Source organism: Dermacentor albipictus, chromosome 6, assembly GCF_038994185.2.
Source record: "Dermacentor albipictus isolate Rhodes 1998 colony chromosome 6, USDA_Dalb.pri_finalv2, whole genome shotgun sequence".
In the NCBI taxonomy this organism is placed as follows: Eukaryota; Metazoa; Arthropoda; class Arachnida; order Ixodida; family Ixodidae; genus Dermacentor; species Dermacentor albipictus.
In genome coordinates, this window is record NC_091826.1 from 76,818,749 (window position 1) to 76,836,420 (window position 17,672).

The window sequence follows — 17,672 nt, forward strand, 5'->3', positions numbered from 1 at the left end:
GAGTTTGACGCAGCATTGCTGCAGTGGAGCATCGCTGACAAGGTGAAATATGTATTTTGGTACAATGTCGCTTCTGTTAACTGTTTTCATTTCATTTCCAGGTCCTTCGCGTGGTGACAGATAGCGCTTCGTCAATGATAAAGCCGTTTGCATTTACCGGGTGGGAGACTGAAGAGGACGATGGTGATGACAATTTCGACGACTGCCCGAAACGCATAAACAAGGAGCTACCTTTTAAGAAAATTCCGTCAGTTGGAGCAATTTCGATTTGGCTGCGCGTACCACAGCCGGCAGCTTGCCGTAAAAGACATCGTTTGGCTGCTGTGTGCTATTAAATAACATATTGGTTCCACCTTATGTGCACTCATACATTGTTCGTTTGTTATTTTCATGAATAATTTCTTTGGGCCAAGCTTTGTTATAATTTTCCATAAATGCATGTACAAAGAATGTATGAATATAATAATTGCCCTTTGAAAAGTGATGCTAGACAAGTGTGTTTATGGCAGTTTTAATGCTTCAAAGCGTTATTATGCAACTGCCCCCAATTCATGTTTAGCGAAATTTTCAAACATGCTTCGCTTTTTTTATATTGGGAATTCGTGTTGCATTTGCTGCCACAGCCGAGGTTACAAACTCGGCTTTCCATCAAACAGTGGCTGTGAATCCTTTTTCTGCCGCAGGCCAGGCTCCAAGCTAACGTGAATTCGAGGTCGGCTCTCACCACGTCAATCAACCGTTGTGAAATACCGCCAAACAAAGGAACTGACACATCATGAAAAGAACGCCACGGTGTCCCGAAGTTACATATTAAAATATTTGGATTTTGTTGATTCCTTGTTCAAGTTATTGTAGTCTTATTGTAGTTTGTGCTCAATGCTATTTTTCTTCTTTCGTGATCTCTCTCTCTTTTTCGAATTACAGCCCCTCCCTCCCCTCGCCTGCCCGGGGGAATGAAATCCGGCATACGTCACTCCTTCTAGTACAAATCGCTCTGCCCGCAAACAAACTTGCCTGGCACATAGGACCAGTCAGCGAGGCGGTAGTATGCTGATAGTATGTTTATTCTAATGACAAAGTCCATTTCATTATGGTAATACCAGCCGTAATACAGTAGTCATGGCACTCCCTGTGCGACATTTATTCCCTGTAGGTGCATTCCATTTATTCCCTAGGAAGGTACATGCTATGCATTAATCTGCACTTAGTTTATCGCAGGGCTACAGAAAACGGCTGTGTCTGTCTCCACTTTATTTTCTCTAATGCAATCTTGAAGAATGTCATTGTGTCGTCGAGTACAATACAGTACGATTACTTATGTCATCATTCTCTTCCTGAAACTCAACTGCATTGCATGTTACCTGTACTTGTTGTGGCAATATTCACTAATTGTCGTCCCCGCTTTGTTTAAGGACGCAAATGCCGAGGAAGTCGTACAGAAATGCGGTGCCATCGTTGCGTCTGTAGGCAAGAGCACCACCGACACGGATAAAAAGTGTTTAATGTGGCTGGTTTGCATTTGGAATCTCAAAACGTTACGAGGTGGAACTCGCAGCTACGAATGATGAGAATTCACGTACGTCAACATCGATGTCCTTTGCGCGCACAAATTAAAACGACATGAATGACGTGGCATGATATTACATGGAGTAATATGGCGACAAGAAGTGTCACTAATCGCACAATTTATTCGCGTACACTGCTAACTGCATCGCTATTAGACGCATGCCGTTTGATAACATCACATAGACGGCAGCTCATTCAAAGTCACATGTGCGAGTCGCGGCAGAGTACACACAATGCGTTACGCCAAATCTTCTGCGCACGACTCGCCACACGCAGTTTGTCTTTTCTAGCACAGATTAACAAATTGAAGCCACATGTGACATTCCCGTAGCATGTAAAAACTTTTTTATTCTAGCAGTAGAGAGCGAATGCTCTTCATTAGATGCAGGTAACATCGGAAACCGTCGTTTCTCGCCATCGGCCATACCATGCGCATTCTACTTCCTGACGCGCTAGCGAACGGACGCAGAAAACAGGTGCAGCGTCGAAGATGACAAGGACTGCGAGATCGTGCTGCCTGCTCTGCCCACCGATCGTGTTGTTTTAAACACGTTGTTTTTGCGCGGTGACGTGCGGGTGAGGACCTACAGGGTCGAAGGTTTCCGAGACGCCCTCCCCAATGCTGGTGAGCTCCCCGAAGCCATGGCGTTGGGAGCGTACCAGATCAACCATGTGTGGGCGGTGACGTTCGACAGAACGGAAGCAACAAAGAAACTGGCTGCGTTCCAAGAGCTGCAAGTTAAAGGCCACCGGTGCATTGGTATTGACCCCGAGGACCAGCAGGTTAAACTGCGCCTGCATTGGATGCTCCACGGAGTGCAAGATGAAGACATCCGGACTGCTTTCGCGGCGTTCGGGAACTAGACCGAGGTGACACGGGAGCGTTGCAGCGTCCAAGGCATGAGAGAGGTGCTCAACCACGAGGACCGTGCTGCTCAAGCTCAAGCTGGGAATGAAGGTGGACGACCTGCCCCACCAGGTGCGAGTCACCGGTGGTTTGCCCTTGCGGTGGTACCCGGGCGGGCGATGCAGTCAGTGCCTGTGCTGCAATGGCACGGGCCATGATCGCCGCGTCTGCAAGGTGCCCAGGTGTTCGAAGTGCAGACGCTAGGGACGCGCGGACGCTGACTGCGTCCGTACCTACGCGTCGGCTACCGGGCTGGAAAGGACGAACGAGAACGCGGAAGTCATGGACGTCGCTGAAGCGGAGGATGCAGGGAGGGGAACGGACGAGGCGGGCAAGCAGACGCGGAGACTCGACTCGTCAGCGTCTTCCAGCGGAGACGCCCGTACTGGCAAGGTGCCGGTTCTACGAGCGCGTACATCAAGCGGTATCATCATCATCATCATCATCATCATCGTCGTCGTCGTCATCGTCGTTATCATCAGCCTGGCTACGCTCCCTGCAGGGCAAAGGTATCTCCCATACTTCTCCAACTACTAAGGTCATATGCTAATCATGACCATGTGGTCCCTGCAAACTTCATTATTTCATCCGCCGACCTAACTTTCTGCCGCACCCTGCTACACTTCCCTAGGAATCCAGTCCGTAACACTTAATGACCATCGGTTACCTTCCCTCCTCATTACATCTCCTGCACATGCCCATTTCTTTTTCTTGATTTCAACGAAGATGTCATTAACTCGCGAACCCAACCTGCTCTCTTCTTATCCCTTAACGTTGCACCCAACGTTGTTCTTTCCATAGCTGGTTACGTCGTCCTCAATTTAAGTAAAACCCTTTTCGTAAGCCTCCAGGTTTCTGCACCGTACGAAAGTACTGGTAAGACGCAGCTGTTATACACTTTTCTCTTGAGGGATAATGGCAACCTGCTGTTCATGATATGAGAATGCCTGCCAAATGCACCCAGCCCATTCTTATTCTTCTCATTATTTCAGTCTCATGATCCGAATCCGTGGTCACCTGCCCTAAGTAGATGTATTCCCTTACCACTTCCAGTTCCTCGCTACCTATCGTAATCTAGCGGCTGTTTTCTTCCGAGACTGCTAAACGTTACTTTAGTTTTCTGCTGAGTAATTTTTAGACCCACCCTCCTACTTTGCCTGTTCGGTTCAATGAACATGCATTGCAATTGGTCCCCTGAGTTACTAAGCAAGGCAATAATATCAGCGAATCGCATGTTATTAAGGGATTCTCCATTGACTCTTATCCCGAATTCTTCCCAGTCCAGGTCTCTGAATACTTCCTGTAAACACGCTGTGAATAGCATTGGAGAGATCGTATCTCCCTGCCTGACGCCTTTCTTTATAGGGATTTTGTTGCTTTCTTTATCTAGCACTACGGTAGCTGTGGAGCCGCTAAAGATATCTTTAAGTATATCGATATACGGCTCATCTACACCCTGATTCCGTAATGCCTGCACGGCTGCTTAGGTTTCGAATGAATCAACTTCTTTCTCGTAATCAATTGAAGCTGTATATAAGGGTTGGTTATATTCCGTACATTTCTCGATGACCTGATTGATAGGGTGGATATGGTATATTATTGAGTAGCCTTTACGAAATCCTGCCTGGTCCTTTGGTTGACAGAAATCTAAGGTGTTCCGGATTCTATTTGCGATTACCTTAGCAAATACTTTGTAGGCAACGGACGGAAAGCTGATCGGTCTATAATTTTTCAAATCTTTGGCGTCCCCTTTCTTATGGGTTAAGATTACGTTGGCGCTCTTCCAAGATTCCGGAACGCTCGAGGCCATGAGGCATTGCGTATACAGGGCGGCCAGTTTTTCTCGAAAAATCTGTCCACCATCCTTCAACAAATATGCTGGTACCTGATCCTCCCCAGCTGCCTTCACCCTTTGCATAGCTCCCCAAGCTTTCTTTACTTCTTCCAGAGTTACTTCTGGAATTTCAAATTCCTCTAGACTATTCTCTCTTTCATTATCGTCGTGGGTGCCACTGGTACTGTATAAATCTATATAGAACTCCTCAGCCACTTGAACTATCTCATCCATATTAGTAATGATATTGCCGGCTTTGTCTCTTAACGCGTACATCTGATTCTTGCCCATTCGTAGTTCCTTCTTCACTGTTTTTAGGCTTCCTCCATACCTGAGAGCATGTTCAATTCAATCCACATTATACTTCCGTATGTCGGCTGTCTTACGCTTATTGATTAACAGGGAAAGTTCTGCCAGGTGTATTCTAGCTGTAGGGTTAGAGGCTTTCATACATTGGCGTTTTTTGATCAGATCTTTCGTCTCCTGCGATAGCTTACTCGTCTCCTGTCTAACGGATTTACCACCGGCTTCTGTTGCACACTCCCTAATGATGCCCATAAGATTATCTTTCATTGCTTTAACACTAAGGTCCTCTTCTTCAGTTAAAGTTGAATACCTGTTCTGTAGCTTGATCCGGAATTCCTCTATTTTCCCTCTTACCGCTAATTCATTGGTCGGCTTCTCATGTGCCAGTTTCTTCCGTTCCCTCCTCAAGTCTAAGCTAATTCGAGTTCTTACCATCCTGTGGTCACTGCAGCCACCTTGCCGGGCCCGTCCACATCTTTTATCATGCCAGGGTCGAGCGGTATTCTGGGCTGAAGGCGAGAGATAGAGAGAGAAAGAAAGAGAGGGGGATATAAGGAAACAAGGAAGGAAGGGATATTAACCAGTCAAGAGACTGGTTGGCTACCCTACGCTGAAGAAAGGGAGAAGGGAAGAGAAGGAAGGAAGAGAGAGTATAGAGACGTGCACGGAGGGTACTTGAGTCAAAGTCACTTGCGCATACCAGACGTTCTGAGAAAGCACAAAATGACAGGATGTGGTGGAAAGCAAGCGACCGCTTGGTGCCCCACCATTCGCCACGCGAGCTGTCCTTACTTCCTTCGCGTTGTTCTACCCTCGCGACCGGACCTGTTTCAGCTTCCACCCCCTGACATGATGATGATGATGCTGATGAAACAACATTTACTGGGCTCGAAATAAATTGGGGGTGCACGCAGGCACAAGACGGGGTGGTTGACGGGATGATGGTAATCTCTTGTCCGGCCCGTCGAAACCTGGGAGTGACAAATTGTCATCTAGTCTGCTTGAGCTGATGCAAGCTTACCTGCACATGCTTACCAGTCTAGCATTTGACGTGTATCCTAACATCTCTTTTTTTTCAATTTCGGCATATATTAAACGACATGTAGAAATCCTGTTGACGTAGCTTGCAGCGATCGTAAGGGTAATTCATTTTAGTGGGCTGAGTATCCTTGGAGTTTGAAGCCTTAGCGTTGAACTGAAGGATAGAAAAAAATATTAACTTGTTAATATTGCCTTGTTTTCTATGTGCAGTTTGTTTTGGAATAACTTTATATACCTTCCATCATTAAAGCGGCTTTTTATGTGTCACGCAATTTTCCTTTCAAAATTGAATTAGTTCTATTCCGAATTCACCATATTTCTCCTTTTCTTTCTTGCATTTGTCAATTTCTTCTCGCTCTGGAATGATTGAAGATGTTGTGTTGATTCTCCCAGGACAAGTTTCTTTGTCTCTGCCACTGCGACTAATATCGGCCACTTGTTTAAAAACCATGATTGTCAAGAGCATGAAAGTTGGTTTGCTACTTCTGACTTCCTTTGAGAAAGGACCAGACTGTCCCGTTACCTTCCCGAAAATATCAATTTCCGATCTTCATAATTCCTTCTCTTTGTCAAAATCATTTTATTCCTCCAAAGCTTTTTTATTACTAGGCTGCTTGGTCAGTCTTCCTTGACATTGGCTATTTTTTCGTTTTGGCCCTGTGATTTTTCTTTTTTCCGAGTTCCGCAGTTTTAATTTCAATGCTGCGAGTCTTTATTCCATGAGAATGTTGGGAACCTAGCATTTAGCCTTCCCACATCGCGTCTTCTTCTTAACATTTCTCCTCTACAATTCGCTTGTCATCTCCTGCCAGTAGTGGGTAAGTGCCAATAGCTGCATTGAAGCAAGAAGAAAGGAAGAGGACGGAACAAGTTGACGCGACGCTTCTTGTCCCTTCTTGGCACTGCAGTTGATTCTCAGGTGATTTATCTTTTGGATCAGTTGGTTGCTCCGCACTTTTCCATCCTTCGATCTTTAAAGCTAGGTTGTCAAACTGAACTTGAAAAAAGGGAGTACCAGCAAAACACAAAGGACGCGCACGCAAGGAAAAGGCGTTAGACGGGGACGGACGCTCGTAAGCAACTTTACTTCATTGGAATTCACATTGCCGCACATAACCTCCTACGCATGCGCTTCTTCAACTCCTCCCAAAACATATGCATTGATTATACCTCGAAAAGTACATTGCCGCACGAAATTAGCGTATGCATGCGCAAATTATACTCCTTCCAAGACCCGTGCACGAACCTCTTACCTACGTGATAGGAAAGCACGTTCATTCATCGTTAAATACCGACTTATCACTGACCCAATCTGCTTGATCTTTTCCACTGTGTAAGGCATCTAAGATTTCCCGCTCGTATGAAGTCTTAAGGCCCAAACAATGAATTCTTCATTTCCTTCGAACGCTTCCTAACCTTACATGAGGCCTCCTTACAGCGAAGGACCGATGGAGGAAGCTAGCGTACTCTGAAAGCTCCCTTCGCCCGTCCTCACGTAAGAAGCGGTTGTCGCATCCCTGGGTTCGAGATGATCTGTTAAAAGCTTTACGCGAACAGCATTATTCAATAAAAAATGTTGTATCGTCACATAATTCTTAAGTTGAAGAGCTAATATAGAGATGCGTGGGTGTTTTTTTTTCTCCACTAAACGTAAAAAAGTACCATATTTCAGTGCAAAACTTGATGTGCTCCAGCAACGCTGGCACGCCGGCGTCGCGCAACGCCTAGCAACGCTTTCATGCCACACGCATGCCTGAAACGAACATGCCTGGCAAGACGTACCATGCTCGCGCTTCTCCGTAGGTGGACGACAGCGCGCATGCGCAAGGAAACGTCACGTGGCTATGCGTTGAGGTGAAGGGCTCGTTCAGGGCCAGGAGCGGCGTAAGGACGCATGAAGGTAGCTTCGGAGCTACCTTACGCTCAGGAAGCACCAAGGAAGCCTTCACCGAGGGCCCCTCAGTAAGGAAGCTTTCAGAGTGACATACGGTGGCCTCACTGCATTGAAGGCTTCCTTGCTGAGGTAGGGAAGATTTTGTTGTTTGGCCCTTAAGCCTCCCTAAAATGGTAACACGACCAAACAATGGCGCACTTCTTTTTGCACTTCTCGCAGCCGCGGCAATGAACTGCCAAATTTCCGGCCTGGTCCCCGTTTTAGGATTTGGTATATTCTTGCAAGCGCTTAATAACCCACCTACTTGTATGGCCTATATAGACTTTACCACAAGCCAACGGAATGCAGTAAACAACACCAGTCTTGCACTCAATGTAGGGTGTCGCGAGTTCAATTTTACAGTCCCCTCATTTCCAGTCCTCGCGTGCAAGCTAGGCAGTTTGTAAGGTGCGAAAAATAAAACGCATACACCTTGCCTTTCAGCACCTTCTTAATGCTGTGGGAGATTTTATGAACGTATGGCATTACTTATAGATGCTTCCCTCGCTCTGATGTCGGTGACCTCTGGCCTGCAAGACCCTTCACTTTCCGCAATCCGGTTCCAGCAACAGCCCTAATGAGCGAGCGAGGGAAACATGCTGCGAGCAACCTCTCCACCTGTGGTTTCAGGCTAGATGCCATGTGGTGGCAACGCAGCTCTTCTGCACTGCGTCCAGAAGGTGTGCAACCACTACACCCCTCTTGACCAGTTTAGACTGATTAAAATCATACGGCATTAGTGATTTTTCAGTCCGGGGTGAAAACATACGGTAGACATAGTCATCGTCGTGAAAGGTTAGTCGCAAGTCGAGGAACCTAATGCCTTTGTTATCCGGCAGTTCGTAGGTGAAATTTAAATCGCTAGAGCATTCCTTAAAACTAGATAAAATACCCTGTGCTACACTCTCTGCTATGCCTCCTGGTGGATTGAATGCCTTAAAAAGATTTAAAAAATCAACGTATGTGAAAATGAGGCTGTCAGTTTTTGCCAGGAAAACAATGCATAGCACTGAGACGATGCTAGGCCCAATAAAAACCCCTTTCTTTGGTAAAAATACGACTCCTTTAAGCTCGACCAGGGTAGATTCTAAATAACAGGACAGGAGCTAGAAAAACGCTCCAGTATTCATGCTTAATGCTTTGTGAAAACGAACCTCCCCACTAAGTTCAATCGCTTCACGCACCGCTACAAACAATTCCTCGTGGAGAATTGAGCAATAAAGGTCCTTTATGTCCAAGGAAAAGGCCGTGCTGGCTTCACGTAGGCCTTCCTTTAACTCACACTGAGCGCTGCAGCGACATTTATTCGCTTGTAGCAGAAGCCTGGCTCTGGATGGCATGGGCCCTGCTTCAGAAAATGACGGTAAATGTGTATCACCCTAACTGGGCTATTGGCTCATGAAAATAGTATTTCTACGAAATGTGCAAACACCATCAAGCCGAGATATTATCCTGTCTCTACTTTTGAGAACCTCACAACATTTTCTGTGGTATGCCAAATATGACCTCTCTTTGTGGCCTGCACAGGCAGCGCTTTTTAGCATAGATGGTGCAAGACTTTCTTTTATCACAGGTACTGTACGCGAAAGGCCTAGTCGATCTGGTCTTGATTATGCGAGCTACCATTTTGGGAGTGGTTTCTGTTTAATCATCTAGTTACATCATAGCCAGTGACTTTCCCTCAGAATAAACTCGATATTTTGCTACAACAGCGCGCCTTTCTGGCCTGTCGAGGCGCAACCAGTCGTCTGCAAGACTGAGCGCTTATATGCACGTCGGACTTTAAATGTGTGCGCATTCGATTTTCACCCGAAGTTGCACTTTGACAGACTGCGAACGGCTTGGATGTTCCATCCTTATTAGATAATTTTTTGGCCTCGGCACTATACATTCGCCACGGAGATGAGTTTTGCTCAGTGCAGAATATCTTGTTTTTGCATGAGATAACGATTAGTCTGATTATCCTTTCCTTGCTTTTGTTGCATATACTTTTGATTTCACTTGAATTTGCTCTCTGATCATTTTATTTTCCTTCAGAGCTCTCCTATGCTGCCTTATTTTATCTCCTGAGATATTTTGCTCAAATTATAGTCTAGCTCATTGGTTCCGCCGGGTGCGTGTATCACACGCATATTTTTGCCTTCACCTATTTTTAAAAATAATTCTTTGTTTTGCGTCTCTTCCTGCCAACGAACTCTTCTCGTACATGACGATATATAGCTTTAACATGGGCTATAAGAAATCTGGTATTTGTAGCTTTGAAATCATGGCAGGAGTTTTCTAGCTGCACAAGCCATGCGTCAGTTCTCCTCCTCCTTCCGCTGTTATAGTGTCATGTAGGTGACGGTGAGCTGCCCGGCACGCAGGCATACAGAAAGGGACACTGCGTCGGCGGTAAACTTGAGAGTTTATTGGGGCGAACTTCTGCCCTAAAGCAAGCGAACAAACCGGTGACGGCGAAAGCCGCAAGCGCGCCTAAGGCGTTTGTCGGACCGAGCCAGCGCAAGTGGTGGCCCCGATTTTATACATTTGGCGACCATGATCGAAACGCGTCAAGAGACGCCGCTCGCGTCGAAATAAACGCATGGGGCAATATGCAATACTTTCCTGTGCCAAGACATAGCTATTTTAAGTGATATGCATGAGTTGAGTCATAATTTATCTCATGTTCGGACTGAACCGCTGTCTCGGTGGGGGGAAGTAATAAATATCCACGTGAATGAAGGCCCTGCGGACAATTTACAACTAATCATTCTGAAGTACTGGTCATGTTTGCGTGCTGTAATAATATGATTATCTAATCTCCCAATCGCCTTCGCTACACAGAAACCCAGAGCATGGCAAAGCACAATGCTGAAGTGTTCGTGCTCGCGAGCCTGCTCGCGAACGTGGCCGCACTGGCGATCGACAAGTCCGACGGCGGCTACAAAGACGTGCTGATCTCCATACACGAAGACGTCCAGCCAGACGAGACTATCGTGGATAACCTCAAGGTATGAAGCACGAACTGAAACTGTTACAACAATCGAAATGTTCCTACTTTGCCACTTTTGAGAGCTTCCCCCCCGCCCCCACCCCCGCCTCAGTCGCTCTCGCTACCGCCGATTTATAGGCGAGAAACGGAGCAGCAAGCTTGAACCGCTGCACGCCATTAACACTGATGTGAGCAAGCAAATCGGTGACCACGCCGATTGTGCGTATTGTTTTGCTTTACCGCATAAATTGGAGAAACAGTGAGAATGTCGCGTCTAAATGTGGATGTTGATGTTTGTTAGCCACCTAAGCCCCTGATGTTGCCACACAACCCGTGACGCATATGGTGACGGCAAGAAATTTCGCGGCTGCTTAAGGAATGTTAACGGCGATGGCGCCTAGATGTGCTTCATGACGACCAGTATTTATTCAGTTTCATGTCCTCAAGAACGCACCGAAAACCGCCAAAAATAATTCATTTCTTATATGAGCGTTGTAAGAACATTTGTAGCATATCACGGCTTATCAAAACTGTAGCGAGTGTCACGACTTCCTATCTTATCATGTACTAATGCCACTTCTACGCGTTTAAATAAAAGCTGTTGTGTTGCGATAACCGAGCTGCGGCACCCATTTGCTACCGCTGTGGGAACATTGCCCTAAGGGATAATATCGCGGGAATGTAAGCTTTTGCAAAAACCTTGAGATAAGAATGGGCAAAACTCCGGTGAGGGATCTAACTCTGGATGTGTTGCGGTATGTGCACGACCACTATGGCACGCCACTGGTTGAGCCGCGTAACTGTGCTGTTTTACTTTATTGTCACTATCTCGTCGCTGCTTTATTTGTAGTGTCGTGGCTCTGTTATTGTGTCGGCAGCTGTAGATTCCTTCAGTGGGAAGCTTGACCTCCACAGTTCTTCTGCACAGGGCAACGGCAAAGATATAAAATAAAAAGAAGTGTTATGAGTGCTCTGACTCTGCTAGGCGCAATACGCAGGCAAGCACCACACAAGTGTCGCACGAATTTCGGAAGAGTAAACGGCCCTGATAGTGACAACGGCTCGCTGTTCTAACAGAAGGTCGCTACTGATCTTAGGCCTGGTAAGAGGTATCCACTTTCGGCTAAACAGTGGCGTTTCTTATCATTCCCGAAATCGGCGGTAGTGTCAGTCATTGTAATAGATAGTATATTATTTTTAGTCTTCTACGTGCAGTTATATGTCTCCATAAAACAGTATAATAACTTGTTCATGACTGTCTCAACATCTGAAGACGGTAGAATCTGCTTACTTTACTACACTCAGAGCGTGAGGCAATGAAAACGCCACGCAAATGCCCTGGCCACGCAGCACCGATACGCAATCATCGCGAGCGTGGCTTCACCGCCGCCCTCGTTCGTCATGCGTGGTAACGTTCTCCGTACGTTTCGCGTTTCGTGAGCCCGTTGCAGTGGATCCCTGTCTACTGCTTGTGCTTGTGACCGTGACCTTGCCTGTTTGATTGGCTCTCCAATTCAATCAACACGCCGCCCCCCCCCCCCGCCCCCAAAGCCTTCTCCAAATGGCGCCATGTAATGCAAAATCGGTCGTATACCACGTATGCGGTACATACCCCAGGTGGTCTAACTCATTCCGGAGACCTTCACCACTGCGTGACTAATGAACAAGTATGCAACTTTTATGGGGTATAGCATACAAATCGTTCCACATCTTAGCTATGAGGGTAGTTCTACAATGGTTCTCTGAAGGTAGTGAAGGCCAGGGTGCGACAGCGTGGCCGAAAGACAATGTAACCGAAACGTAGCCTGTTTCATAGCGTCGAAAGTCAATTGCATTCTAACAAATTAGTATTACAAATATGTGAGCTTGCCTCCTTCACACCAGAATGCGCAACTTGTATGGGTCATTTAATTTACGTGTGATCGCAAATTTTTGCTTCTCTGGTTGTCGTTAGCTGCCTCCAAGTTACAGGTCAGCTGAGTTTAAGTGGTTGCGATGGTTAAAGCACACAGTGTGTTTTTTTGCAACGAAGCGGGCTTGGAAGCTGTCACTAAGAACAGCTACAGCCAACACCGCTCTCAAATGCAGATCAACGAAAGCTTCTTCCATCAAGGTTGTTAGGTAGCAAAGAGAATGCTAGTATTTTTAAGGGTGTGAGGGCATGAGTATAATGCTTCGATGTATCAATTGTCAGATTGGCATACATATGCGAAGTTTTGAATGGTGCCAGAAGTTTCGGCTCACCCGCGTAGGTCACGTCCGCATTAATCGGGCCTGCATGTATAGCTGGAACGCTGTCCAAGGAACTCTCGCGCAAGCTAATCCTTGTAACCACAGCCAGCGCTTCGACATTGAGCAAGACTGCCATTTTTTTTTATTTCTCCAATCGCGTTGTACCGGCTCGCGTTGGAGGTCAACGAAGTCTTTCTGGCGGTGGCAGTGAAAGCTGACATCATGATGCTGAAATGCAGCCTATGTGGTAGCCGCCATTAAAATATTTATCCTAAAGCCTAATTTTTACTCTATCTCTTGTATGCTTAAATGGAGCATAGAACTTCATTGAGCTGCTTTCCTTCGTTGCGATGACAGGAAAGACCTAAGACACGAGCTTCTTTGTGAGGCTAACTCTTGAGACTGTTTTTTTCTTTTCCTCCGATCGTAGTGCTTGCGCCTCTTCCTCTTTTGCCGGCACCGCGCGCCCCGTGGGCAGACTTCGCCACAGGGGTCCCCGCCTGGAGATACGGAGCCTGTTTACCAGTGAACGCGCTTGTGACGTCGAGGGGCTGCAGACAGTGGTGGCGAGGGAGTAGGACGTGCATAAAAAGTGAATGGCAGTGCTGTCGATGATGCAGGTTTGAGTCTGTCAACGGAAATGACTGTTGGCTTGTCACCGACGTTTACTGTGAAGTGTTTCGGGTAGTAGTCTAAAAAAATTAAGCAAGTGGTACGCGTTTGTAAAACGTCAAGGCCTGATTTCACACGTGGCACACTCTGTGTCACGATTAAGCGCGAGCAGTGGAACGAGCGCGAGAGGCAGTATGATCAGCGGCGTCGGAGCCAGTGGTGGAAATGGACAGCAACAAACGTGCGAGCAGTGCATTGAGCGCGTCTCTGTGACCACGTGACGTGTGAAATTGGGCACACACTAGGCACAACTATAGTGAGCCAGAACCGTGGAGCAGCCGTGGCTTCAGGGAAGTGTGCGCGTCTCCCCCCTGGAGGCCTGGGCTCCACTCCTACCCAAACCAAGATGTAAAAAAAAAAAACGTTCTTGTCAAAAGCACTAATTTACTTTGTTTACAAGAACCGACATGAGAATTGTGACGTCAAATCGTGCTTTTGCTGACGCATCACTGTTTGACGTGATTGTACTCTTTGCGGCACCGATGATTTTCCGTCACGGCGCAGTTTGGCTAAGGTCCCCACCAAGGGCACCGCCAACATCAACACCTATGACTTTCGCCAGCAGATGAAGGCTCCAGTGACCGCCGAGTGACGTCGGTCCGCAGAAAAACAAGGGATCTCGTATTTATGTCCTTGAAGGTGAAGGCACCCTTCACCTTCTGCGGTCTTGTGCGACACCCATGGGCCATGGGTGCCGCCTTAACTCGTCGGTGTAGACAATCGACAAGTCTGTTGGCTTGCGAATGGTACGCAGTCCTTTTCACTTTATGTACGCCGAGGTGGTTAGTAAGTTATCTCCGAAGAGTGCACTCACGAATTGTCAGCCTCTATCAGTTGCAATCTCGGATGGGACGTCGAATCGTGATATCCATATGCTTTTAACAGCACCTGCGACAGTTTCTGCCAAATTTGTAATCTAGTAATCCGCAATTTCTTGCTTCTCGCTTTGCATTTTACCGCATCCACGTTGGTGGCTAGCGAGGAGTTTGTAGGACTCTAGAAGTGAAAGTTCACAGCGTTCTCCAGCAACGCCGCCTGCGTAGGCCTAGGCTCTCAAGCGGCCTCGCGAACAGGGCGTCGGTGATGAATCATCATAATTTAGAACAAACAGACGCTTAATATTTTAAAGAGCGTGAGTAGTTACATTTATAATTTCGCTGTCTCGCAATCCATCCGATTACTAGGACTACATATATTTAAAGAGGCAGCGATTGAGCCACCACACAGACAAACTTGCTCAACAGGGAGAACAGGCTCCATCGTGTTTCTACGCATGCTATCGGTCTGGAAGAGGCAGACATGGTGCGTCTCGGCAACACACATTTCATCTCCAGGTTCCCCTACCATCTCCCTTACATAAGACTTACGAAACAGCAAATCTCCAAATTAGATGCTCTTCTCTGATCTCTGAGAACGCAGAAAAATGTTCCTCGCCCTAACGTTCAGCACCAGGCCTGGCCAGCTCACGCACATACGATGTAATAAATCCGTTTATGAACTTATGTTGCTTCGCAAGCGGAGACAAGAAGTTCACCTCTCCTTCACCGAGTAAGGCAGAGCTATTATGGCCCAACTCCAATACTAGCTCCTAGCCCAATCCACACCTCTTACTCTGCCGTTACCACTATACCCTCGAATCTATCTGGATGTTAGCGCCGCCCCCCCAAAAAAAATTATAGAACAAAGAAAACCATGCACCCGGTCATGCACAAAGAAAGGCATACACAGGGACTCACAGACTATCATTGCCTTATCATCACATACCCGAACCGGACATGCCTGTTTGCGGACAGCAGCACGACAAAAGCAGAATCGGCCATTGAAGTTATGGAACAGCACCTACAACCATCGCATACACCCACCCGTTTCCATGGGAGACTGCTGTACAGCAGTGTTTCATGGTATCGCATACGCCATTGCAAATCTACCTACATGACCTCCACAGCATCCTTCTATTATTTTCACTGACCACATGTATATGTGTCAAAAACTTTTGTGCGATGATCTTCCCACCTCTCTTTCCAAAAGACGCACCTGTATTATCACATAGACCTAGTGTGGACTCCAGGCCATACTGGGATGTTCGGCAATGAGGGGGTATGCCAGGTTGCCCGAGAAGTTGTCTTCCAGGCTCCCAGCATCACAGTGCCTAACCCCACTAAGCAACTCAGGGATGCCCTGACTACAGAGCCCTGCAGATTGTCTAGGAGCGTTTCCCCGCCTCTGGCACTTGAACTCACCCGCCGCCAATAAACACTCATATGGCAAACACAAACGAACACAGTGCCCATACTTGTGCGACTTCACTTCCTGCATAACATTACCGCCGACGACCTACACATATGCATTCACTGTGTAGGCCATCCGAGCACCTCCCAAATCCTATCGACGTGCCCAGCCGAACACCCGGTGACTTACCATCCCACCTCATCCACGGTGGCTGACTTCAGCTGCATTCGTTGAAGAAGGGCTTTGACACGCGCCTAGGCCAGGAGTGGTTTCAAAATTTAACTTGCCACTGCCGAACCATGCTGGGCCAAGCCCAAGGTGGAGCGGCAGGAGGGCACTGAAGAGCCCCCTCTCAATCATACTATGCGAAAAAAAAATAACGTAGTTCTCTCTCTCTCTCTCTCTCTCAATATATATATATATATATATATATATATATATATATATATATATATATATATATATATATATATATATATATATAAGAACGTTTCAATGACGCGATCCGTGCAATGCTACATCATCCTGTCTGTACGAGCACAGCCATACTATGCATACTCAGGTTACAGCAGGAAGCTCAAGTGTGTCTTGTGTAAGTGCAAATTGCATTTCAGGCATATTCACGTCTGATGTGAATTAAAGCACCATGACCTGGTACTTTAGTGTAGGCGATTATGAGCCCCACGTGCAATACCAAGTACATCCGCGCTGACTAAGCCTATAATATATTTGGGTAATGAGGCCACAATGAAGGTGATGTTAACGTGGTATATGTTATAGCTTGGGAGAAAATAATGAGCTATAAGGCTGTATAGAAACACGTCAATGCAATGTAAGCTAGGCAGCACTGTTATAATGCATATTTTAACTATAGTTAGTGGTGAGACGCTAATTAGACGTTTTCTTGAATATCTGCGAACGCACTACCTATTTCCTATGCGCGTATATATGCGCCGCAGGCGAACAACTTGCACGCTAGGCGCGTTTTCCAGTCCATTAACGGGACCTGCCCGTCATGCAGACGATACATCTTAACACGCAGGTTCTGCTCCGGGCATCGTCGGCATTCCACCACCGTGCCACAAATGGCCGAGTGTATTTCAGGCACGCGATCATCGACTTCCCGGTGACGTGGCCTAAAAGAAGCGTCGCCCGGGGCGTGTCGTCAGCGTTTTTCACTTGGAGCGACGTTCGTGTCGAGAATCCCACACGAATTGACGACGTGCCTGTCTACGCGAAGGCATCGAGGCGCTGTGGTCAGCGGGGCAAATTCATCCAGCTGTCGTCCAGCTTTCTCGCAGGCCTCAACTCGTCAACTACCGAGACCTACGAGAGCGCAGGTACTCGAGTTGATTTTAATTTTATTAATGATATGATGAGAAGCCACCAAACAAAGACATCAAGAAAGACATAAGGAAAATTACTTGTACGTCTTTATTTAAAGAAATCACAAATTAATGGCAATGAAAGTGGATGAAGAAACAGCGGTAAGTTGTTTCTTCCTCCACTTTCATTGCCATTGCCATTACGTGCCAACCGCCGTCGCTGTGCATACTACCACTTCTCTTCGCGACGATGTTCTCCGTAAGTGCGTTGTTCTTCCGCAGTTCTCACCACACGTGGTTTACCAATTGCACGGGTGGAAATAACTGAGTTAAGATTATGTGGTTTGCCTATAGAGCCAGCGACGCCAAACCGCAGTCTATTCCGGTTTTACTTTATTTATTGCAATATTTTTTTATCACAATACGTTTTGACACTTCTCGCGATTAAACGCAGCTGGGGCATACCCGACAATACGCTTTTGCTTTATGCTTCAGCTCTTTTGGTTCTGGGGTGGTCGCCATCTTTTTTGCCCACGCACACATACCGCCTGAACATGGCGTATGGCAGCTCCGCTGTAATGCTTTATAGCAATCGCCGAGGTGAAGCTCAAATGCAAGCGAAAGCTTTTGTGGACGAGGAACGCGCGGATAAA

General features: G+C 46.8%; 1 protein-coding gene across 5 annotated transcripts in view; it reads left to right on the plus strand.

Moving 5' to 3' along the window:
- The first annotated feature begins 1,926 nt into the window (after positions 1–1,926).
- The window catches only part of LOC135897121 (calcium-activated chloride channel regulator 1-like), a 115,509-nt gene continuing 99,763 nt past the window's right edge, over positions 1,927–17,672 (plus strand). For 3 of the 5 annotated variants that reach the window (XR_011515259.1, XM_070540871.1, XM_070540874.1), the window contains exons 1-3: positions 1,927–2,982; positions 10,414–10,580; positions 16,737–17,034. Coding sequence is in view for 4 of the 5 variants with exons in the window: in XM_070540871.1 (XP_070396972.1) it covers positions 2,616–2,982; positions 10,414–10,580; positions 16,737–17,034 (832 nt within the window). In the remaining variant the exon portion in view is untranslated. Of the gene's footprint in view, positions 2,983–6,507; positions 6,574–10,413; positions 10,581–16,736; positions 17,035–17,672 lie in introns of those variants that run through there. The other 2 variants (XM_070540872.1, XM_070540873.1) reach the window with 2 other exon arrangements.